Source organism: Ochotona princeps, chromosome 23, assembly GCF_030435755.1.
Source record: "Ochotona princeps isolate mOchPri1 chromosome 23, mOchPri1.hap1, whole genome shotgun sequence".
NCBI lineage: Eukaryota > Metazoa > Chordata > Mammalia > Lagomorpha > Ochotonidae > Ochotona > Ochotona princeps.
Window position 1 is genome coordinate 1,308,230 of NC_080854.1, and position 25,374 is coordinate 1,333,603.

General features: G+C 54.4%; 2 protein-coding genes across 2 annotated transcripts; both read left to right on the forward strand.

Moving 5' to 3' along the window:
• The first annotated feature begins 1,477 nt into the window (after positions 1–1,477).
• LOC131483119 (TBC1 domain family member 26-like) lies at positions 1,478–8,039 on the forward strand. Its single transcript, XM_058680193.1, has 8 exons — positions 1,478–1,545; positions 1,712–1,779; positions 3,411–3,450; positions 3,858–3,938; positions 4,410–4,517; positions 5,356–5,465; positions 6,760–6,808; positions 7,744–8,039. Exons 4-8 carry the CDS (start codon positions 3,900–3,902, stop codon positions 7,870–7,872), a joined length of 435 nt encoding a protein of 144 aa, XP_058536176.1. The 5' UTR covers positions 1,478–1,545; positions 1,712–1,779; positions 3,411–3,450; positions 3,858–3,899; the 3' UTR covers positions 7,873–8,039.
• Positions 8,040–9,850: 1,811 nt separating this feature from the next.
• On the forward strand, positions 9,851–25,374 carry LOC131483075 (uncharacterized). Its single transcript, XM_058679987.1, has 6 exons — positions 9,851–9,892; positions 10,136–10,288; positions 10,897–11,071; positions 11,975–12,111; positions 24,173–24,198; positions 25,243–25,374. Exons 1-6 carry the CDS (start codon positions 9,862–9,864, stop codon positions 25,372–25,374), a joined length of 654 nt encoding a protein of 217 aa, XP_058535970.1. The 5' UTR covers positions 9,851–9,861.

Sequence of the window (25,374 nt, forward strand, 5' to 3'; positions counted from 1 at the left end):
CACACTGTAAAGTTGTTGCTAACCAAAGCAGGAGATATTTTCAGAGAGATGATGGATTTCTGATGGAGGTGAGTGGGACTTATTTTCTGCTGTGGCATGGAGCCAACCCCTGCCAGGTGGGTGTCCCTGATCTCCCACACCTGTGTCCATGGGTGACACCATTGAGTACTCAGAGGATCCCCAGTGTGGGAAGAGCCACTGGGGTCGCCTGCAGGGTCCATGATGACCACTGTGGTGGCCCAGATGCTGGCAGGGCTGAGCTGCTGCCAAGAGTGGCTGCTGTGTCCTCCAGGGCTGGCTCTCCTGGCAGGGAGCAGTCCAGATGTGGCAGGTAGTGCTCAGCTGGCTGTTTTCCTCCCCTGCATCCAAGGAGGACCCACTGGTGCCCACACCTAAAGCACCAGGGAGGAGGAGCAAGACGAGTGTGAGCAGGAACAGCCAGGACAGCAGTGCTGGAGTGGGGTCTGTGTCAGGACAGGAGCTGGCCTGGCGCTCCCAGGTCTGGTCACTGCAGCAAGAAACACAGCCTGTGGGGACTTCAGTTGGATGCACAGCACATGTAAGCTCTGGTGCTACCTTGTGCTCAAGGAAAGAGGCCTTCACAGCTGTTATGCAGAGGAGGAATTGAAGGGGGTGGAGGGGAAGTCTCCTGGGACCTGGGAACTTTCAGGCGGGTGACAGAGGGTCTTGGCACCCCTGGCTTCATGGCATCCCAACCTCAGCTCTGCCCTCTTCTGTGCCCTCGAAAGATCATAGGCCTCACATGAAGGTGGGGCTTAGGACCCTCACCTGCCACATGGACACCAGCTGTGAGTGACTGGTGGTATCTATGATGTCACACTCGCTGAAGGTGACTCCCCTGGGCATGAGGCAACTGGTGACCAGTAGTCTGCTGACTAGTACACTGTAAAGTTGTTGCTAACCAAAGCAGGAGAGATTTTCAGAGAGACGATGGATTTCCGATGGAGGTGAGTGGGACTTGTTCTCTGTACTACAGTGTGATGCCAACCCCTGCCAGGTGGGTTTCCCTGGTCTCCCACACCTGTGTCCATGGGTGACATCATTGAGTCACAGGGATTTCCCTGTGTGCAAGGCATGTGTACAGTCACCTCACTCCTACACTGTGAAGTTGTTAGGTGTGAATGTGTCAAGTTAGGCCTCTGTGAATGTTCACAACAACCTGTTCTCTGCTCTGCTCTTGTTTGGAGCCGAGGTTGGGGGCAGCAGGTCTGGCCCTGAGGGTCCCAGAGATATGGAAATCCAAAAAGAGAAAGGAACTCCTGGGTTAGGATACCCTACTGGGAGGCCAGACAGGGAGATCCCACTGTCCATCCCACTGTCCCATGCTCTGGGTCCAAGCCTGCAGGTGCCTCCCTACCTGGCTTTTTGGCTGCCCTCTCTCTGACTGTGGGCACAGATCTCCTGGGCCATCAGCTCCCATCAACTCACCTGTGCTTTGTACTTGTGTTTTACAGATTCAAAGGGGCCGCCCTGAGGACCCGCAGGGACCAGGAACGTGCTCAAGTCTTTTCCCTGTATCAACAGGTACAGGCCAGGTGCTGGGAGAGGATGGGGGTCCCTTGCCTCATTGGCTGTGCCTATGATCCTCAGACTCTGGGATCCCAGGGGATACTAAAGAGAGAGGGGCTGCAGAGCTGTCCTGGACTTTGAACAGCCCTGGGGTCTGACTGAGGTCCCCTCTTGGCTGCAGGGACCATCTATTGGACAGGACGATGATGGTGACGATGAAGTTGTTCCGGACAGGTTTGGTTTCTTGTGGTGATTTGTTCGCATCCAAGCTCATCTCTGGGCAGGGATAGCTTTCAAACTCCTACAACTGACACTGTGGTATAGCGGGTAATCTCCACCACCAATGCTGGCATGTTAGACAACACCACTCTGTGTCCTGGCTGTTCCACTTCTGATTCACTTCCCTGTGGATGGTCTGGGAAAGCAGAGGAAGACAGCCCAAGTGCTTGCGACCTGAACCTAAGTGAGCCATCCAGATGAATTGCCTGGCTCCTGGCTTTGACCTGGCATAGCTCCAGCTGTTGTGGCCATCTGGACAGTGAACCCATGCATCAGTGATATCTCTCTCTCACACACACACACTTACTCATTCTATAATTTTATCTTTCAAATTAACAAATCCTTAAAAGGAGAAAAAGAAAGCCCCTCTACATGAGGCAGCACACCTTTCCCCAAATCCTGTCTTGGATCCATGTTGCCATCTTAGGGGTCATCATTTGGCCAGAGCAGGGTGACCCAATGAGTGACTCGGGACATGACAGGGATGGATCTGGACATGAGGCAGGTGTGGGACACTTTGTTTTGAGGGAGGTTTCTGTTGAGTTCAGGGGGCAGAGTGAGGGTCCTGGCCTGTTCTCAGAGGACTTGGCCTGGCCATCAGCATTCCAGAACTGTGTGTACAGGCTCAGGCACCAGCCTGGCAGTTGTCCAGCAGGTGCCTGCCTTTGGGGGCCTGGCTCTCAAAAGGCCTGTTGAGGTCAGGGCTCAGGGACAGCCAGGGAGTGGTCTCAGGGCTCCAAACTGCCTGGGACCTCTGAAGAAGAGACTAGGTAGGAGGTTTGGCAGCTGAGGGCCCTGGTCCTGGGTCTGCTCTGAGAGGATAGTAGGGCTGGGGTGCAGCAGCCAGGACTGAGGCTCCCCCCCCCCATGCTGTGCAGGACAGCAGAGAGGCCCAGAAGGGTGGATGCAAGTGGCCAGTAGGGGTGGAGCCTGGGCTGTTTCTGGTCATGTCTTAGCAGCTCACCTTAGGACTGGGATTAGGCAGGGAATTTTGCCTCGTGGTCTAAAAAAGAACCCAGGTGGGAAGAAGGGTCTAAGTCAGGGGGAAAGAACACCAAGGGCTTGGCCTCCTGAGGACCACGGTGGGAGCAGGTACTCCAGGCTGGGAGTGCACAAGGGAGGAGAGAAGAGGAGGCAGTTCTGGGAAAGGCGGAGGTGCTCCCAGGTGCCCTGAGCCCAAGCAGCACACTCACATTTCAGAGCAGAATGCATTAGGCCTCCTAGAGTTGGCCAATTCCAGGCTGCCTTCCCAGGGCTGGCTGATGTGGGTATACAGCCCCCTCAGCCCTGGGCAGCCTGTCCCTTCTGAGGACAGCAGCCTCACAGCTGCTGCAGAGGGGGCTGCCACATCCAGAGCATGGGCCTCGGGAGAGCACTGGACCCCCATGGACAGTGAGAGTGCTCATGTGGCCCTGGCATCCCTGTGCTCCCAGGCCCCAAGGCCTGCCTGGCATCTGCCATCAGGGAGGCCACCTCCCCTCTTCTCCATCCCGTGAGCTGAGGAGATGCAGTTCGTTCTTTCCTGGCTGCTTTGCAGCAGGTAGAAGGGCCTGGTCTAGGACCTAGCCTCACAGCTCTGCTTCCCTCCCCTTCCTTTCCAGTGAGAAGCCACTTCCCAAAGACAACACACTGGGGACTAAGGTGAGAGCTAGGCCTTGGCCTTGGGCCCCTCTTCTGCTAAACAGAGCTAGAGCACTTGTGGGTGCACAAGGTGGGAAGTGGGAGCCCTAGGGTCCAGAACCCACAGCGATTGCAGGTGCCTGTGGGGGTGGGAACTCACTCACCTGTCCCAAAGCTGGCTGTAGATCTGGCTTCCAGAACTGTGAGCCACCTCAACCCATTTGCGTGGTTGTGACTGTCTTGAAGGCAGCTCAGGGGTCTCTGCCTTGAGCATGGGGTGTGCTATGCTCAGAGGCTAGGCCCTCGGCACTTCCTCTGACACTAGCTCTGGGGCCCAGGTCTGCAGCGTCTTGGGCTCCTGAGCTGCATCTAAAGGCCATGCTCAGAGGTTAGACCCTGGGCTCATGCCATCTTCTCTCCTTTTCCAGCAGAGACGAACAGAGTCCAGGAGACTGACCAAGTGGGTCAAAATGCTAAAAAACTATAGCAAGTACCATGACAGTGAGAAGGTACTGTGGGGAGAACACCTCTGGGGAGCACATGGAGCAAAGCAGGGGTGAGGGGTGTCCTTTGCTGGGACAAAGGAAGTGGGAAGTGGGAGCTCCCCCAGTGGGGCTGGACACCACTGGGCTCTCAGACGCCTGAGGCCACTGTCCTGCCCAGAGTTACATGGGTCATCTGCACCCCTTGTCCCTATGCACACTTCACAGTCCTGGTGAAACCTCTGAGGTCAATCAACATGGGTGGGAATCCCAGATGCAGGTGCACATGCATTCTCCGGCTCCCTAGGGAGCAGGCAGTGCACAGCAAAACTGTGTCCTCAGCCCCGCCCCCCTCTCATGCTGGGTCACCAGGACTAGGCAGATCTTTCCTCTGAGGACACAGCATGGAGCCCAGGGCGCCCCCTCCTGACACCTTGCCTGCACTCCTTCCCCTGAGCAGTCATGGCCCCACTCACCTGAGCCTCTTCTCTCCTGCAGTTCCATCAACGCATTTTTAAGGGAATCCCTGGTCAGGTGCACGGGAAAGTGTGGAGGCTACTCCTGGGTGTGGATGCAAAGAAGGCCCAGAACCCAGGAAAATTTGAGGTGGGTCTGTGTCCTCAACCCACAAACAAGCTACCCTGCTCAGGCCTTAGCAGAGCAGTGGGTTCCCCATGGTGTTCGGTCCTGCAAAGGAGCACGGGGCTGCCGCCTAATCCTGCCTGAATCCATCTGCATTCACCTGCAAGCATCCCTTCACGTCTTCCATGCCCAACTCAGCCTGGACATCCATACTTCTGCCCAGGCCCTGCCCTTCTCCCTACCGGGCCCTGGGAAACTTGTCACAGGGCAGATGCTGATTGGTGGCTCAGTAATGATGGGCACAAGGCTCCTGGCATGAGCCCCCAACCTGGGGACAGGCTCTGTGCTACCATGGGCTGCCCTCACCTGGGCCTGCCTTCTCCTGGCCTTGCATTAACCAGCAGTGCCCAAACCTCAGGTGACTGGTTGACTTGTGACACTTAGCTCTCAGCTGCTTCTGGGAGATGTAGAAGCCAGGACTTCAGAGGGTCGGCAACAACTGCCCACTATCACCCTGTCAGGCTGCCATCAGGAAACAGAGCCCAGCTGGGGATGCAACCAATTTCTCCTCCAAGCCTTGTGTTTGGGGCTGTCCTTGGGTGCTGGGCTTGGAGCAATGTTTTGCTCAGGCTCCAGGCAAAGCCAGGAGAAGCTTCCAAGGTCTAGGTGGAGACAGGCCCTCTTGGAGGGGCAGCAGGGTGGGCTGATGAGGATGTGGCTGAGACCCTAGGGAGGAGGATTGGAGGCCTGATGCGCTGTTGACTGAGAAGCACTGTGGGCGGGCACGGTGGGGGAGAGGTGGGTTACAAATAGAGCCGGGGGAGCCCCTGGCTGATGCTGATCATAGTGGTCCCCTCTGCAGGAGCTTAAAGAGCAAGCCAAGCTGCGCTCCAATCAATTTCATCAAATTGATTCTGCGGTGTGTTGGACATTTAGAAACCACCTCATGTTCCAAAAACGATATGGACTAAAGTGAGATGCTGGTTTGCAGGGGTCCCAGGGGGTTGAGAGCTAGTTTCCTGGGAGAAATGGGGTACAAACCTAAAGCACAGGCAGTTTATGAACAAAAAAAAGGATCTATGCAGCTTTATTTATATACATTTTCCAAAGACAACAATGAAAGAAGAAAATGGAAAAAAAATCAACAAAGCACAAGGGAAGAGAATACATTGAACTCTCATCAAATAATGGTGTTATTTGCAGAATACACAAGGAACACCTAAACTCAATAACAAGGCAATGGACAGCGCCCCAGCACCCCACGGACACATGCTCAGAAGGGACACTTCATGAAATCACACACAATTCATCCTGTCAACATATGAACACGTGCTTAATGCCTAAACCAACATGGGGTGCCAGTAAATGCTGTTAGAATTGGTGGAATGAACCCAATGAGGACATCAGCTGCTAGTGAGTGTGGGACACAAGCACAAATCTGGGTCATTGTAAGGAAGGAAGGGTCAGAGTCACGACACTCAACAAAACAGCAAGGCAGACTGTCACAGATCAACACTCACCTTCTGAGTGAAGCAACCACATGCGTGCACACCACCCAACCAGGAGAAACTCAGGGCCAAGAAAACCTGCCTGCTAGAGTCACTGCTGTGTTCACAATCACTAACATGGAAGTAGTTTGAGTGATGGTCAGCTGGGCACCGAGAAGCATTCTGTGTTGCATGTGAGTCACAAAGCAGGATCAGGGAGAGGCAGGAAATGCAGGGCCGTGGGCCGACATGAGTGGATCTCAGGTGCATTCTACTCAGAGCAGCCCGACCCACAAAGGCTAGCTAGGCTGTGATCCACTCGGGGGCACCTGAAGGTGTCCAAGGCCAAGAGGCAAGGATGAGGCAAGGGTGGCCAAGGCTGCTGGAGGGTGGAGAGCTTGCCCCAAACAACCCATGGGGAACTGTTGGATATAGGAGTTGCTCTTTACATGCCTGCACTGCCTTGTGGGCTCATTGATTCCCCATGGCATGGAACCTTGTCAGACTATACTTTGATAGAACGATGCTAAGCCAGGAAAGCTGAAATCTACCAGAGGAAGATTAAACCACACACAACTGCACCCTGAGGTGTGTGCGGGTCCTGGCAGGCAACTCTTACCCAGACGGTGCAGAACATGCAGGTGCCTTAGGTCACGGCCCTGCTCACGTGGTGGAGAGGTGGACTGGGCCCTGGTTGGGGCCGGCAGGGTCTGGGAGACAGGACTGCACCAAGAGCCTCAGCAGGGAAGGAAACGCTGCTACCTCCTCTCTCATTGCAGGCAGCGAGGTTTGTTCGAAGTCTTGATGGCCTATGCCATGTATAAGCCGGTGAGTACTTGGGGATCAGCTCCACAAGTCCAATTCCAAGGCTGTCCATTCAGGGTGTGCCTTGTGACAGAGGACCAAGCTGGCTTTTTGGGGGCTCCCCAAGCCACATCTGAGAAAGCCAGTAAAGAGGCCAGGCTAACAGCCTCCCTGGTCCCAACCTCAAGTTTTGGGAACAGAAGGAGTGCCTTCCTCTTGTGTTGCTCTCTGCATCCCAGGAAGCAGGCAGGGTGGAGGATGCTCCTCTTGAGTACCAGCCTTCCACAAGGGGTTGGACAAGCCGTGCAACTATGCTGTGGTCATCACAGTCAAGTCTGGGTCCGCCTGATGCCATTGCACCCATCAGACATGTGGCAGGTGCCACTAGCCGGAATTCCACTCCACACAGTTCCATGACCATGCAAACCCACACACACCTTTCCCAGGAGACACAGCTGCTGGACTCCCTCCAGTGACCCCAGCAGAGCATCCACTCCCTGACCTTAGAGGAGTGCTTCCAGGAAGCCTGGTCCACACCCATCACTTGTCTGTTCTCTGTTCTGGCTCTGGCAGGTCTCACAGTCCTAGTTCTTCCTTTTGTCTGAAATGACCCCATCAGGGTAGATAGCACAGAGCTCCAGAGGTGACCATGGGATGGAGTCTGGATTCTCAGACCAGCATGCCTCACCTTGAGTTCTTGGGGGTGCACCTGTACCCCTGCCTCTGGTCTCCACGCTGCCTAGCTGAGGCCCTGTAGGACTTCCAGGAACAGGGAAACCTGGTACATGCTCTACTTGTGAAAGTCCTGACACCCAGGGGCAAGGGAAGACCAGGGGCTGCCACCTCCATCTTCCTACTCCCTTCATCAGTGACCCAGCCCTCCAAGCGAGGTCACCCAACCCATGTGAGATCAGCCTAAGCAGACAGGTAACTCAACAGTGTTCTGGGTTTTCTTGCAGGAGGTGGGCTATGGCCAGGGCCTGAGCCACGTAGCAGCCCTGCTGCTAATGTGGCTAGGTGAGGAGGATGCATTTTGGGCTCTGGTCCAGCTCATGGAGAAGGAAAAATACTCAATGGATGGTAGGTAGACCACAATGGTGGGCCCACTCTGTGCACATCCACTCACATGGCCATGAAGGCATGGGATTCAGTCTTTTCTCCCTTACTGTTTGCTGGGTGTATAGGGCAGTCCTCCTCTGGAGGATTCCTGAGAAGCCAGGGCTGGCAGAGGCCTCCTCTACTGACCACACGCCCCTCCCTTCCCATCATCAAGTCCTGCGGCCTTGCCCAGGCTGTCACCTGTGTGGGAGCCTACAGGTCAATGAGTCCTGTCTGTCCAAGTGGCACATGTCTTCACTGGCCTCTTCCTGGAATCTACACAGACTCCATCCCACTGAACCACACTAGGGCACTCCAGAGGGCAGCATCCCTGTAGGGTCACCCCCAGCCCCCTCATTCATGAATGTTGGGATGTCGTGATGCACATGGTCTGACTGCAGTGTTCCCAGCAGTCACTTGGGGGCGACTTGCATTGGAACCCACACAGTCCTGCATTGGAACCCACACTCTGAGGTTACACTGCCCTGGTTGTCTGTCCATCCTCCTGCCCCTTTATTGCCTTCCCTCCCCTGGGTGATCAGAAAGGCTCTGCCCCTGCCTGTGGCTCTGCAGCCTTCCTGGGATGAGGCTCTGATGTGAGGCGTGGGGGCTGATTCTGCTCAGGTCTCTACAAACCTGGATTGCCACAGCTGGAAAAGCTCCAGGAACATCTGGGTGATACTGTGCAGTGCACAATGCCCACTCTCTCAAAACACCTGGTGAGTAAAGTGCCTCCTTGCCTCCTCCCCAACCCCGAGGGCTGTGTTCACAGGGATGAGGGAGGCTCAACAAGGTCTACAGGCCCTGGTGGCCAGGGAGGCCTGTCCTGCTAAGCCTTTCCTTAGTTCCTTGGCTCTGCAGCAGTACAGGCATCAGGTTTGCCTCCTAGCCAAGTGGTCCCCAGAGTTGGCATAGATCTTGTGAGACTCACCAGGGAGAGTGGTTGGAGGGGACCTGTGTCCCTTCAGACACCTGTGTGGCTGTGAGGTACAGATGTACCTGTTGCTGGGCTGCCTGCACCCTGGGGGCTTTGCTAATGGAATCAGAGCAGGGAGGGCTTCTAGGCCTGCTCCACACCTTGACACCTCCTCTTACCTCTCCTTCAGGAGGAGCAGGGAGTGAGCCTCAAGACCTGCACCACACACTGGTTCATCCAGTGTTTCCTGGATGCTGTAAGTGCCCACTCCTCCCTCATCCCCAGCTCCGCGAACCAGGAACCTCTTTCACAAGGAAGCTTCCACCACAGTGCCTGGCTCTCCCAACCCTATATCCAATTGCCCAAAGTAGAGCTGAGCTCGTACAGCCCAACCGACACAGCAGCACGCCGCCTGTGCACACAATGCAGGCCCAGAAAAGCAGAGGCTGGCCCAGGCTGAAGTTGCATTCCAGGGCAAGCACGTAGGAGACAGGTCCTATGAGCACATATCCACAGAAGCCTGAATAAGTCCAGAACCCTCCAGAAGGAAATGGAAGACCCCAATGACCTCTGTTTCGACCCCTGTGTGTAACTGGGCTGCCTCAGTCTCACTTGTAGAAGGCCACCTGGGGTTAGCCCACAGGATGACTGACTCCTCACCCAGGTCACAAGGGTCTCCAGCATCTCCCGTGTGGCCTCCAAACTGTGCAAAGAAGTGTGTTGGTTTCTCCAGCATACGGGCTGTGCTGGCCAGGCAGGCCTTATCCCTCCTCTCTCAGGGCCTGTGGACAGCTCAGTGGGCTCAGATGTGGCTGATAGACATGGTCCCACCTGTCACTGAGATGGGTCTCTCACATAGGAGCCTAGGACTTCCTGTGAGGCAGCCTCCTGGGGTCTCTGGCTGTGCTGGGGGCAGAACACTGCACTCCAACAGCCTCTGAGGGCTCTGCTCAGGCCAGCATGGGTGAGGTCCTCTCTCATCTGATCTTCCTAGGTGCCATTCCATCTGGCTGTGAGGATTTGGGACATTTTTATATTAGAAGGGGCACACGTCCTCACCACCATGGCCTATGTCACCCTAAAATTGAACAAAAGTAAGTGCTCAGGGACCAAAGGAGCCAAGGTGTTGTGGGTAGAGGAACCAGGATCCCCTGCTGAGGAGCAGTGAAGGTGGTTTGGGTGGGGATGTGGAGGGCTGGCCGGTCGTGGGCCACTGGGGTAGGTCTCTGCAAAGGCAGCAACCAGCACCCATTAGCCTTGAGATGGGATCAGAGCAGCCATGGCTTCTGGGCCATCCCTTGGGCCCCTCCCAGCCTGACACCCACCCTCATGCCTAGAACGCTTACTGAAGATGCCCCAGGACCACATCCGGGAGTTCCTGCAGGTGACTCTCAAGCAAGCCTGGGACCAGGATGACAACATCATTGTCAAGCACCTTCAAGCTTCCAAGAGGGATCTGGCCAAGCGACAATGCCTCCTGCCTCCCCAGGGTGAGCCCAGCTCAGGGCTCAGGCCCCAATCTCCCCTGGGTGTGGGGTGGTGGTGTCTGCAGTGGAGGGCCCCGGGCTGGCCACCTGCTGCAGGGCCTTCTATCCATTCCGTGCTGCCTAGTTCTCCCCCTGCTCCTCAGCTCTGCTGGAAACACTTCTGAGCCCAAGACCTGGCTGGGCCTTGGGCAGCTTCCTGGTGTGCTCTTGTGGGATGGGGCAGGGTGATGGCTGTTAACCAAACAAAGGCACCACCCCACTCCTGCAAGCATGGACCCAAATACTCAGAGCTCAGCCATTCCCATGATACAGCACAGGATGCAGGGGCTTTAGGTGATAGGAGCACCACCAGGTGCTGCTTAGCTGCCAGGTGTCCCCAGAGATGAGACTGAAAGGCAAGGCGCTCAGGGCCTGTGCACCCCTGTGAGGCTCTCCAAGATGAGCCAGAAGTGTCCCCAACACTGCCCTGGCCCAGGCTGCACACAGTCTTCCCTTGGGTGTCCTCAGTGGCACCCAAGCAGACAGGGACATTAGGGATCAGGTGCGGACACTGCCCCCTGCAGGCCATGTGGTGTCTGTGGAGAAGCACACCTTGTCTGTTTGCCTTTCAGCAATGCCTGGCCAGTCCTGCAGCCTGGATCAGCAGCCTGTCAATGTCCCTGAGCAGCCAGTTCCTGCCCCCACAACACTGCAGGGCACGGAGACAGCTCAGGCCCTGGAGCCACTGTGCCCACACCCTGAATCTTCAGCACCACTTGCTGAGACTCCCCCCGTGGAACCAGTCACGTTTCGCCCCATCTGTGGAAAAGATGAAGAGGAGGAAAAGGAGGAGAAAGAGGAGGAGGAGGAGGAGGAGAAATGCACCGCCAATGAAGATCCCTCAGAGTCCCTTGGCCTAGGCACGCCAATGCAGGCTTCGGGGCCTTCACGTGTGCCCAGTCCTGCCCAGACCCCATGGAGCGTGTGGGACAAAGGGAGGCTGCTCCAGTGGTGGAGTCTGTCCCGTCTCTGGATGCCTGTCCAAAGTGCAGACTGCCCGTCTCCAGTGCTGGGAACCGATACCCGTGTCCGGGCCTCTTCCCTGCCTTTCTTGGAGCCCCTGGGCCCATGGCCCATGCAGGCAGGCCCAGCCCCAGGGACAGGGCTAAAGAGTGCTTCCCTCAACAATGTCCAAGAGACATGCCAAGAATATGGTTACACAGATGGACTAGAGCCTCCCCGAGCCAGCAAAATGATGGGAGCACAGCCCCACCTGCCCTCCCCAGCTGGAGGCCTCCTTGCTGCCCACTCCATGGGGCAGCTTTCTATCTCTGATGGCCTGGAAGACGGGGTGAGCCCCTGCAGTGGCCACCTCAGAAAGGGCCACAGCCTGCCTTGTCTAAGTATGGTGGCCCCCTTGTTGCAGGAGCCTCGCCTACAGAGCTCCTGCCCCCCATGTTGAATGCCATCATCTCTATTCCTCTGCTGGCGTCACCCTGGGCAGAGTGGAGAGTTATATGTATATGTCAGGACACTGAAACACGAGCCACCTGGCTCTGCCCCCTTGGACACTCTCAAAGGAACCTCAAGGACTTTTACCCTCTTGATGCTTAAATTGTACTCATTTTGGAAGCATAGATCCTCAATTTGGAATAAGGCTTCATTAAATTGTTTGCTTGGAATGTGTCTGCTCCCATTTTGTGTTCCCAGAGCCCAGCTGCAGCAGTTGCCTCAGGTTCCTGGTGAGTGGCCAGAGGCACCCGGGCCCCCAGCTCCAGGCACAGACCTGCTGACCGACCCCGGTGTCTGCACTGCCCTGCTGGGGAAGAAGCACTATGGGGATGGGGGTATGTGTGCTGGCCTCGCTCACTCTGGGCTGGCCCTGAAGATGGTAGAGCCCCGGAGCCCACAGTCATATGAGGACCACCCAGGCAAGGACTTGCCAGGGTCCCTTAGCACCCAGGGCCTGGAAAATGCTCTGGTCAGTGGAGACAGCACAAGCAGGGTGGGATTTGGGGGCATTTCCTGATATTTACAGACATTCAGCATTCCAATGCATTAGTTCCAAGATGTGACCTCTTTTCTTTTCTTTTTTTTTTTTTAAGTAATCCTGTGCACCCGGGGAGCTGGGGCAGGTCCAAGAGCTGGAGGGAGGATCCTGAGGTGATCTGAGGGCAGGCCATGCCTCAGGGGAGACTGGGTGCAGTGGGCACCACTTGGGACACCGTGTCAATGAACATGAACCATGGATGATGACTTCATCAGGGTCACTCCATCACTTACTCTACTCCTGTAACATTATAGATTTCCCAGAAGGGCAAGACCCCACCCATTCCCTTAGGCAAGGAGGCTCTGCATGTGTCCTCCCCTATGGGTGATGTGGGAACAAGACTAGGAGGAGTTTTTGGCTGCGTGGCAAGGCCCGGCAGAATGTCACTGGTCACCTTATTGCTGCCTCACCCCACTGTATGGATACTCAATCACCTCTCTGATGTTTCACAGAATTTTCCTTACGGGGGTGTTGTTGTTTTTCTGCAAATGTAAAATGACTCCTGTAACTGGTATAGCACCTCAAACTGATCAATCGTATTATGATAAAAACATCTTTAGCAATTAAGGCAATGACACACAGCTAAAAGCATACAATAGTACAACTGAGGTCACAGTGTCTCCAAACATTTTGTTATGTGCCCACCTTTGAAGCGTGCCCTAATATAAGTAATGTTTTCCTTAAGAAATGGCTTGATAATATCTTGGAACAAATGGCAATCATGGAGGTACAAAGAGTTTGTTTACCATGCTCCTTGAGCTGTTACAACACATGAAATGACTCATTTTGGTTTCTCACCACGGAAAGCAGAAAGTATATGGAGGATCTTCTAAACGGAGACAAATTTGAACTCCCCCAAAAATGGCTTAAAACTTCTAACTTATATTGGCACTCATATTTAGGGAAAGAAAACAGTTTGTAAAGATAAAAAGAAGTTTATTGTAAAGGCCCTGTTTGTGGAATGGTTGAGTTGCCCTGATCTCTTTCACTGCCCTTTAACAAAAGAACAAAAAACAATTGAATCAGTACTAGATGAAGGTGATGGTAATTAATGCATGATTGATTATAAGATTTAATAAAGAATCTATGTTACATGCTTTTATAAATTCCTTTCATTTATGAGTTTTTCTTTTAATTCTGTATTCTTGATATTTTAAGAAATATTAGTTTATGTTTAGTGAAAATTGATTTTGAATGCAATAAACCACTTGTCACTATGTCACTGCATGTGCTGCCAACGGTGGAGTTCCTGGCTTCAGCCAGGTCACTGCAGGTTTGAATGAGTAATAGCTTGCTAAAAATATTTTCTCTGAAGTAAAATAATAATAATGTTTTTTAGGATTTTTAAATAAGCATTCTTTTATAATGAAGTAAAAATGAAACAATTGGATGTTGTGCAAAAGCTTGTGATGATTTGTGTATAAAGAAGGCAACTTTTCTGAGTTGTCCATTACGAGAATCATGTCTTAGTAGTCTACGTCTCTCGTTTTTCTCACTGATCCACGCATCCTTTGTAAGCTCTCGAGTCAGCTGGAACTGGTCTCCAGCAGAGCTGGACATTGTCAACCAATAGACCTTGGAAAGAATTTCTCAACCCTGGAACAATGAAACCAACAACTTGTCACAACTATGAAACCACTCAAGTAATAGCTTCAGAACACACTTCCCCACATGGGGGTCTCTAAGGCGACATCTAGTGACCATCGCCCCTTTCCCATCCCCCAGTGCTGATGTAGTTGACAGCACGGGACAGTCCCTTCTCCTTCTTCCCCTGTGGGCACAGGAGAAAACAGAAAGATGAAACATGCGTCCCACCCACCTTCCTCCACACCTGACCCTCCCACCTGGCATGTATCCCTCTCAATTATGTAACCACTATTAAAATGATAATGAAATTTCTTTTTTTAAAATTATTTATTGTATTACAAAGTCAGATATACAGAGAGGAGGAGAGACAGAGAGGAAGATCTTCCATCTGATGATTCACTCCCCAAGTGAGCCGCAAAGGCCGGTGCACACTGATCTGAAGCTGGGAACCAGGAACCTCTTCCAGGTCTCCCACATGGGTGCAGGGTCCCAAAGCTTTGGGCCGTCCTCGACTGCTTTCCCAGGCAACAAGCAGGGAGCTGGATGGGAAGTGGAGCTGCCGGGATTAGAACCAGCACCCATATGGGATCCCGGGGCGTTCAAGGCGAGGACTTAAGCTGCTAGGCCACGCCGCCGGGCCCAGTAATAAAATTTCAAAAGAAGGAATACAAAGACTACAGATATGAATGAACAAACTGAATATGCTGCTAAAAAAACAAAAGGAACCAAACATTAAAGTCCACAAACATGGAAACTGGCAAAATCACATTAGCTGCCATCTCTCTGTACAACTTGGTGCAAGCCAGCTCTAGGGGCACCATCCTGGTACACAGTTTAAGCTGACACTGACAATGTCAGCACCTAACATGGGTGCTGGTGCCAGTCCATGCTGACTGGCTTCTGCCATCCCTGCCCAGCACATGAGCAGCAGGTTCCCCTCCTGTTCCCAGCATGCCTCCGGCTGCTTCCCTGTGTGCAATTTGCCACCTCCAGAACTTGACATTGGCAGAGTTCTCTCTGCTTAGCTTGAAACAGAAGTGAAGTCAGCCCTCAACACCCACTCACTGTCTCCTGGGCTTCAGCGGCCCAGGTTTTTTTCTGTTCATTTTGTTTCAAGGATGTTCTCTGTATGCACGAGTGCTCTTGCGCCTGGAGGTTTCTGGAAGGTCCCAGTAGTAGCTATTTGGACTGACTCGAGGGTCAAGGAAAGGAGGGAGGGAAGCATTTTATGAAACATGAATTAGTCCTTTGGAAGCTTATATGTGCACATGCTTTATCTTAAATAAAACTTACAAAAACTTTTTTTACAATTTAGTCATTCAGTCAAAAATAACACAACAAAGGGATAGAGAGACTTTAAGTCTGCTGATTCACTCTTCCTCAAATGGTTACAACAGCCACAAAGAAGCCAGAGGTAGAAACTCCATCTGTGTCTCCCACGGGGATGACAGCGGCCCAAGCACCTGGGCCGTCATCTGCTGCCTTCCCAGGAGCAACAGCACGAAGTGGGATCAGAACTGGAGCAGGTGGCACTGGAACTAGCACTCCATTCCAGGATGCTGGTGTCATAAGCAGCAGCTTATCTCACAGAACTACAACACCAGGACCCAAGAGAACAAAAGAAGTCTGGAAGGCAACAGAACACTAGACAGCACAAACAAAACTATGTCTTTCCAGGGCCTGTTGCTAAGGTAACCTGAGTTGTTCTTTCTGGAGGAGGATACAGTCATGTGTCGAAACCACAGGAGTCAGCACTGCTGAACGCTGTATGGGGGGCCTGGGATGGGACTGAGTGGCCAGGCACTTTTAGAAGCGGCTCATAAGCAGAGAGTGAGGAAGAGTCAGGAAGACTGAGCGACAGGTGCTCTTCCTCCAGCATTGTTCTTCGTTGGTAATGACCACAAGCTCATCGCCTGGCTGCAGGGCACTAGGAGGCCGATTCTCTCGGGTCTCTCATGAGGTCTCAGCTGAGGCTGCACAAGGGCAGTGCCCGTCTGGCTGGCAGAGTCAGTGCCTGTTGTATCTCCATCCACATTCAGCCAGGAGACTCAGGTTCAGTGTGTGTGTCTGAGGACAGGGCTGAGAGAGGGGGCCACCTTGCTGGGCGTGTAAGGCCATTATACCCATTGACCTACATGGCAGCCTCATCCTCTGCCCTCATGGAACTCCAGAGACCTCCTGGGACAAGAATGAGAACACGGTCATAGTCAGGATGAGCTTGCTCTGGTCCAGCCTCGTACAGAGAGGAAGTGGGGAGGGGCTGAGGGAAGGTTCCTACGCCCGAGTGTCCAGGAGGGACTGGTACAAAAGTCTCGGCCAGAACCAGGAGGTGGCATCGACCTCCCAGCAAGGACCCTGCCGGCTGCTCCGTGTTCAGCCTCGGACACTCCCCTACTCTGGGTATTCACCATTGGGACAAGATGACGTGGAAATATTTGATGTACTCCCTTCAGTCTGGCCTTTAGAAGCCCGGCTTCCCCTGGCCTCCTGCTCTCTGAAAACCCCCATGGGTCACCACTGTTGTGTGCAGATACCCAGGCCGAGCTGGTACCCAGTGCTATTGTCTCTACAGAACCTCTCTCTGGTTATCTGCTCATTTATCTACAGCAAAGGCAGAGGAGGAGAGAGAGAGAGAGAATGTGCCAGAGAGGGAATCATTCCCTGGGTTGCCTACCCCAGCCAGGGTTAGGCCACATCAGAGCCAGGGGCAGGGAACTCAGGCGGGTCGCCCATGAAGTGGGCCAAGTGCTTGAGCCCTCAGCTGTTGTGCTCCCTCCACTGCCTGTTAGCAGGAGCCTGGATGGGAAGCAGACAGGAAGCACATGTCTTGAACGGTGGTGCCAATCACCTACCATGACTATATTGTCACCCCCCAGGACCGGCACGGTGATAATCAGGCTAATCCTCCACCTACAGTGCAGGATCCAGTTTGAGTCCTGGCTGCTCCACTTCCAATCCAGCTACCTGTTTGTGGCCTGGGAAAGAGGTGGGGGGTGGCCCAATTGCTGGGACCCGTGTACCCCTGCGGGTGATCTGGAGGAAGCTCCTGGCTTCTGGCTTTGGATCTGCCTAGCTTTGGCTACTGTAGCCCTTTGGGGAGTGAAGCAGCGAATGGAAGATATTTCTGTTTGTCTTTCCTTCTCTCTATACAACTGCCTTTCAATAAATAAATAAATAGACAAATCTTAGAAATAGCATAATTGCCATTCCACAAAACCCATCTCCAGACACTATTGTCTGGGATTTGGGGGCCACAACTATTGAATCCCTAACAGAGAATCACCCGGAGCAGCTGGGAGGTTCTCTGTTGGATCTCCTTGATTCTGGCTAAGAAAGCAAGGCCGGGATGCTAGATCCAGCCAAGCCTGTGGCCCACATGGGACAACTGGAGCCTCTGGCCTTGGGGCCAGGCTGGCACTGAAAGACACAGGAGAAGAAAGCAGCCAGGCCTGAGAGCCCTAGATTGGCCCTGGTGACTCTCCAGTCCCGAGGCCTCAGGGACAGGGATGACGTTGGAGCCCGGAAGTCCTTCAGGTAGTTCAGCCTGAGGTCCTCAGAGGGCCAGCGTTCCCTCCATCTGCTCTGCCTCTCCTTCCCCTGCCCCTCCCCCAGCCTGCGCGGTCAGCTCTCGGCCTCCAGGGCTTGAGAGCACAAGCAGATCTGGCCAGCAGCAAGTGACAAGGGGAAGTCAAAGTGGAGAGCATCCAAGGGGGGAAGAGTGGGGTGAAAGTTAAGTCCAGGGCTTCCGGAAGTCAAAGCAGGAAGGGTAGAGAGGTGAGCTGGCATACGCCAAGCCAATCAACTCCCAGAGAAGGGCTGGTGCGCGGCAGGCACAGTGGTGACACCTACAAGGGGGACACAGCACCCTGTATCCGAGGGCCTGCTTCGGCCCCCGTCTTCCTTGGCAATCCAGCTTCCTGCTCCTATACACCCTGGGAGGCAGCAGAGGAGGACACAGGGGGCTGGGCCCCTAGAACCCATGTGACAGACCTGGGTCGAGTTCTTGGGTTTGGGCCTTGGCCCGGCCTAGCCAGTCTTGCTTGCTGTACATGTTTCAGAATCCAACAGAAGGGAGATCTCATTCCCATTCCCTGAGTGTCTTTCTGCTTTGCAAATAATAGAAAGGAATGAAGGAATCAAAGAAATTAAATAAACAAAGGATCCTCTCGGGTTCCGCCTGCAAGAACCTTCCTTGGAGATGAAGCATTTTGTATCTGCCCTATAGCCCCCAGCCGGCCTTTCGCCAGCCAGGAGACCCCGTTAGGACCCTTCCCTACTAACTCTGAGCCAGAAAGGAGGCCTTTATAATTTCATTTATTAAATTTTTTCTTTATGAGATAATGCACACAAGAAAATTCCCCAATTTTAGGGTTTGTGCTGGGGGCACTTGGGACAGGTGTCTGTCCCCACCCCCTACAACAACTACTTTGGTCACTGGAAATCCCCACTTGCCTGCAACAGGCCACCCACCCCTCCCCAGGTTCTGATTTGGTTTACCATACACCATGTAATCTCTCTGTGTTTTGTCTCCCTAGCATTTTGCCTGCAGGGGTGAGGCCCCCTCTTTCTGCTGAGGGTCATCCAGGTATCTATGACATGTTCGCAGGCAGAAAATCAGCAACTGAAAAACAAGCCTGAATTTTAAATCCCGCTTGCAGTGGTCACGGGAAGGCCACAGCACGTGACTGACGTCCCCACCTGTGGTGTTGCAGAATCACACAGGTGTGACCCTGTCACTTGGGGCCAGGCCAGACTTCCGCAGGTTGCTTTATTTCCCTGCCATTGCTTTCCCATGGGGATCTTCCCACTTTTTCCCCAGTGTGTTTCTACACAAGACCAATGACACTGGCTTTCTCCTTACAGCATTGTGGAAGACAATGGAATTTATGGCAGGAAAGGAGAGTGAGTTCCTAGGAAAAACCCTAACTACCTGGAGAGCAGGAGGATTGCAGCTCCAACAATGATTCCAAAAGTAGGACCCAAACTTCAGGGTCAGCAAAGCCACATGGGACATGTCGGGAAAACCAGGGCCCAGGAAGGGAGGAAGGAACAGGTGGCCGAAAAAGGAAGAACAGATGGTGGAGGCTGGAAGTACAGAGGCTGGGGTCTCCCCAAGGGTTGGGGGAAGGGTCTCCCCTCCTCCTTCCTCTCCCTCTAACCTGCACAGTCTACACAGAGTCCTAGGTCCGGGTCTGGCCTGACAGATGGCATTCTGTAGGGGCTCGGGGGTGGGGCCTTGTCCTAGCACACAGACAGCTCATGAAAGCAGATGTCCCCGTGGCACCTCCTCGACCCCAGATGGCAGAGCCAGGTCACAGGGGCTTATGGGGAACAGGGGGGAACTGGAAGGTATAGGGTCCTTCCTGGACAGCAGGCCATGCTTGGGGACAGGCTTTGTGGAGATGCCTCACCCAAGGTCTCTTCGACTTGACCTCTCTGCTTCCCATGCAAATTGGACACAGCTGAGCCTACCCTGGGCATGCAGAGGTGGGGGTTGGGGGTGCTGCTGCTTCCTGGTCTCCCTGGATGTCGTCTCCTGTGGAGGGCTGGACTCCTGCTGACACCCCAGGCCCAAAGGCTCTCTCCCCAGTACAGGGCGGGGCGTACAGTAAGGACAAGGACAGGAGCAGGGCTGGCTTCATCTGTCTTCTGCAGCTCAGACTGCCCTCCTGCCTGCCCCAGCCCTGCCTCCTCCCGCAGCCTGGCCCTTGTGGTGTTCACGCCAGGCCCTGGCACACCCCATTCCTGCAGTCAGGAACCCCTTGCCCCAGCTCTTTGACCCCCGGTGGGTTCCTTCTGGTCGGCCACACAGCTCAGGAGAAGATCAGAGAGCCAGGCAAGCACTCTGGGGAGACAGCCCTGTGGCTGGGAGGGCCTAGATCCCTGGTGTCCCTTTCCTAGGACACCCCGAGCAGCAGCCGTAGCTCCAAGCAGCTGTCAGGGCCTGGCCACTCACCGTTCCCCTTCCCCGGACATCTGTCTTCAGGTTTGGGGCCAGCCACGAAGCCGATAGCATCCTGTCCCCAGACCCTGCGAGACTGGGCCACTCTACTGGTGCCTGGGGTTGGGAGAGGATGGCAGGGCATGATCCCTCTGCACCAGCCCGGTCCTCCCTTTCCCAGGGGTCTGTGCTCCCGCTGTCCACTTCCTGGGACAGATGGGGAAACTGAGGGGAGTTCCTGGGCTCAAGGCCTGGAAGTTTCCAAAGGATCCAAGCCCCCAAGGCCTGCAATGGGAAGAGATGGAGAGGAGCCAAGGGCACAGAAGGTGTCAGACATTGGCCACTGGGAGCCAATATCGCAGCACCACCTGCAGTGTCAGCATCCCACACGGCACCAGTATGAGTTCCGGCTGCTCTACTTCCCATCCAGCTCCTGCTAGGAACCTGGGAAGCAGCAGAGGATGGTTCAAGTTCTTGGGCCTCTGCGCATTCACATGGGAGACCAAGATGAAGTGCCTAGCTCCTGGCTTTGGCCTGGCCTAGCCCTGGCTGCTGTGGTCATCTGGAGAGTGAAGCAGTGGGTGGAAGATCAGCCCTCACCAACCCCTCAGATAGAGCAAGCATCAAATGCAAGGGCCTGATGTAGCAGGACAGTGTGGTAGAGCTGGGGAGGGGAGCGGAGGAGGTCCCAGGAGAAAAGGCTCTCACTGCTTCTCCCTGCAGCTGAGTATGCTGTGGAGGAAGGGCAGCAGCCAGAAGTCACGGGAGATACTGTGACAGCCGGGGTAGGATGCCAGGGAGGCTGGGGTGGCCAGTGGGCAGCAGAGGGCTGTGGGATGGCAGGCTCCCACAGAGGGATCCGTCCATGGACAGTCAGCAGCCCCAGACCGCGATGCAGTCCCAGAGAAAGGGGTCCAGTAGACCTTTCCAGTCACTGAAGGAGAAACTGCCAGCCAGGGGAAAGGCGTCCGGCCTCGGCATCCCCCGCAACCCAGTGGTCTTCAAAGCCTTCAGAAGGCACCCTCTGGTGGCTGACCGTGGTAACTGCAACCTCCCCCTTACACGTTGGTTGGTTTGCAAGATTTATTTTGTTTTTATTGAAAATTCAGATATACTGAGGAGAGACAGAGAGGAAGATCTTCTGTCCGTTGATTCATTCCTCACGTGGCCTCAACGACCAGAGCTGAACCGATCCGAAGCCAGGAGCCAGGAACTTTTTCCAGGTCTTCCGTGGGTGCAGGGTCCCAAGGCTTTGAGCCGTCCTTGACTGCTTTCCCAGGTCACAGGCAGGGAGCTGGATGGGAGATGGGGCTGCGGGACACGAACTGATGCTCATATAGGACCCTGGCACGTGCAAGGCGAGGACTTTAGCCACTACGCTACTGCACCAGGCCCCCTTTAAAGGTCTTAACCAGGAACCCCAAGGCCATGGCCAGACCAGGAGCTTCAAACACTTCGGAAAAACAACAGTTGAAGCTAACTTTGTGTGGGTGTAAAACGTTTTGAAATACATGCGTGTTTTTTCCTATACAGTATATTTCCCATGTTCCTAAGTGCCCAGAATCATAAACCGCCCTCCACGGGTCCACTCACTGTACACACGAGGACACTGAACATACCGGGAGACCGTGTGGGAACCTGGTCCCCACGCACTGATAGTTCCGTGTCTCGGGCTTCCCACTGCTGTTTTCCACAGCTGCAAGAGGCTCCTGTGCCCCATCTCCCTACACACACACACACACACACACACGTACACCATGCATGCCTGCATACACACACACACACACATATACACCATGAAAGTTTGCATACATACATACACAAGCACACACACACACCATGCAAGCCTGCATACACACATGCACACACAGGCATATACATGCACAGACACGTGCATACACACGCATGTGCACCCGCACGGGTCCAAAGGTAACCCCTGCTGTCCACCAGCAATCGGGCTTCCAGATTCTTCCATGTCCTTGCAGTTGAGCACACCGGGTGGTCACACACACACACCCGTAAGGAATTTAGAACGGGGACACTGTTTCTGACAACCACGGACTCCCGCTGTCTGTGGGGATCCTGCCACACCGCACGCCCCTAGGAGACGTAAACGGACCCTGGACTGTCCCTCGGACCCCTCGGACTCCTCAGAAGCGGCTCTCTCCCGCCCTTCCCACACTCAGGCCCTGGTGTAAGAGGACAAGGTCCCGCAGCAGCAGGAACCCTGATGCTTCCGCGCCGCCCAGCGGCCAGCAGCCTCTTCCGCCCGCGTTCCCGGAGAGCAGGAAGTCCCGCCCCCGCGGGGCCACCGTCCTGGGCGGGGCTCCGTGGCACGCAGGCGCAGATGAGCGCACGTTGGCCCGGGGGCGCTCCGAGGGAGTGGGCTGGAGGCTGGAGGCTCGGCTGTAGCCGCTGTAGCCGCTGCTGCTCCCCCGGGCGTCCCTCAGGTTCACTGGCAGTCGTGGGTTCTTCGGGAGCTCCGCGCAGAGGAGTGGAAGGCCTCCGGCCTTGGGGTTTGGCCCGCATCGTGGGGCTCTGGGCTCCTGCCTTGAGGGGAAGAAGGTGCCTGGGAGCGACCGGCACACTCTCCCCTGCCCGTCTCCGCGCCCATCGCCGTCCCCAGGGCCAAAGTGAAATCACGGAAGGAAAATCTTCACTCTGCCGGCTGATGGGGGTGGGTGTTTGGGGCGAGGCTGCGGTGTGCTGTGTGGCGCCCCGCATTCCTTCTGCCGCCCCAGGGGTGTCCTGGAGGTTCAGCAGTGGCCAGATTAGACCTGACTTGACCAGACATCCCCACCACACACACCTCTTTGAAAAGAAGCTGAGATAAGAAGAAAGCCTCGTGCACCCCAGAACAGGGCTGGATGTGGGGCGTGCGGAGGGGCATGCAGTACTGGTCCTGCAGCCTTAGCTTGCACCCGTACACCCAGGCAGGCCCACTGGGTCAGGTGGCAGCCAGCCCGCTCTCCCCTCCTAGGATCCCATCCTCCCGCACACCCAATAATGTCTTTTTTTCTATATCATGGTCCCAGTCTTACAAATGAGTTCAGGTGAATAAACGAATCCAATGAACAAAGGCCTGGATGTGCCAGATGACAGTGAGTGTAGGGTCGACTGGGGGGGGGGGGCAACACCAACAACACCCCTAAGGCGGTTTCCCCACCCCTCCCAGGTAAAGGTGCAGGGCTTTATCGAAAATACTCCCAATTTCCAGAGTTGGCTTATTGCAGCATTCGCTGTGGCCTGTAAATAACTTTCTCATTCACAAAAGCCTCATCCTGACCCTACTCACCAGTCCAGTCTACTCTACATCAACCCCAAACAACCCTCAAAAGGTGTGTCTCCACTGGCCCGTTGCCTCTCCTCCCACCAGTAGACCTCACCCAGGAACACAGCTAAGAAAGACTCTACTAGCCATCTTCCTCTCCTTTTTTTCTTTAAAGATTTACTTTTTTTTTTTTTTTTTATTACAAAGTCAGATATACAGAGGAGGAGAGACAGAGGGGAAGATCTTCCGTCCGATGATTCACTCCCCAAGTGAGCTGCAATGGCCGGTGCTATGCCGATCCGAAGCCAGGAACCAGGAACCTCTTCCGGGTCTCCCACGCGGGTGCAGGGTCCCAGTGCTCTGGACCGTCCTCGACTGCTTTCCCAGGCCACAAGCACTTCTCCTTTTTTTCTTAAGATTTATTATTAATTTTTTTATTACAAAGTCAGATATACAGAGAGAAGGAGACAGAAAGATTTTCTGTCCATTGATTCATTCCCCAGGTGGCTGCAATGGCTGGAGCTGAGCCAATCCAAAGCCAGGAGCTTCTTCCGGGTCCCCCAAATGGGCATGGGGTGGGGTCCCAAGGCTTGGGTCATCCTCCACTGCTTTCCCAGGCTGCAGACAGGGAGCTGGAAGGGAAGTGGAACAGCCAGGATACACAAGCATACCCATGTGGGATCCTGGTGGATACAAGATGAGGTTCCAGCCACTGGTCTATCACACTGGGCCATATATATTGCAAAATCAGATTTACAGAGAAAAGGAGAGAGAGAAAAAGATCTTGCATCTGCTGGCTCACTTCCCAAGTGTCCACAACAGCCAGAGCTGAGCTGATTCAAAGTCAGGAGCTTCTTCCAGGTCTCCCATGTGAAGTGCAAGCAGTGCAGGGTCCCATGGTTTTGGGGCATCCTCTTTCCCAGGCCACCAGCAGGGAGCTGGATGGAAGTGGAACAGCCAGGACATGAACCAGCACCAATATGGGATGCAGATGCATGCAAGGTGAGGACTTTAGCAACTGGGCTGCCGCACTGGGCCCACACTCTTTTGTGTCCGTAGACTCAATTCAGTACTTCAGCCCTACAGTGAGTAGAGTAAGCAAGTGTGGAAATGTGATTCTGACATTGCAGGTAGCACTTGACCCCACCATCTCACAGTGCTAGCCCCAAGAACAAAACCCTCTAAAAGAAATTATTTTAAGAACCTCTGGATATTATAAGGAATGGGAGAGTGGTTGTGTTTTTGAACCTACTACAACGCATGGCAGGTAGGATGGCTAGATAGGGGCCAGTTGCTGCTACAGGGGGCACAGAGTTGGGAGAGCCACATGGTAGCTGCTGCAGGGGCTGCATGCTCAGAGGCATGCTGTGGCTGCAGTGTCTCCTCAGTTAGGGTGAGGTTTTCTCCCATGAGCCAACTGGTTTGGATTTGCATTGCTGGGCAGAGCTGCCTGCACCACCTGTAGCCTTGAAAATTCCCCAGTGTCCTGAGGTGACCCTCCACAGGCAGTTCACAAATCAATGTAGAAATCTCGGAGGGAATCAGATGCTCCGGGGAAAATGGCCCAAATGTCTGGGCCCTGGTACCTATGTGGAGACCCGAAGGAAGCTCCTGGCTCCTGGCTTTGGTCTGGCCATTGTGGACATTTGGGACATGAACCAGCACATGGAACATCTCTCTCTTCCTCTCTCTAAATCAACGTTTTAAGTAAATAAATCCAGCACTTTCTGAACTCCTGCCTGGGCCTCCACTCCCAATGTGTCCCATCAGTCATCCTAGGCACCAGCCTGGCAGTGGCCGCTCCCTGGAGTCCGCACATCTGCCAGAATGACACTGAAAGCAGCACAGAGTCCGTCACCCACGTCATCACACATGTGCCGAGCCCGTCCTGGCTGCCAACACCTGGGAGCTCTGATACCATGCGGCCCGTGTCGGAGCCAGGATTTGAATCCCAGTCCTGGCTCCAGCGCCTTGAGCGAGCTCTTTTATTCTCCTATCTCACAGATGGGGCCCCTGCCTCCTGGAACTGCTAAGACATAATCAGATGTTTGTTAGTGTCTGTCAGGGTCGCTCTGTGAGCATCAGATCAGCTTGTAAGACCCTTGACCTCTGACCCTCCATCACCCCAGAAGGCTGATATGCAGAGCAACGCATTCCTTCATACGAGCCCTAAGACCATGCCCAGCGTGGAGCTGCTCAGCACACACTGGCCGCTGGTGCTGCCCACCTCCACCACCCCTCCTCCCCCAGGCAGTGACTAG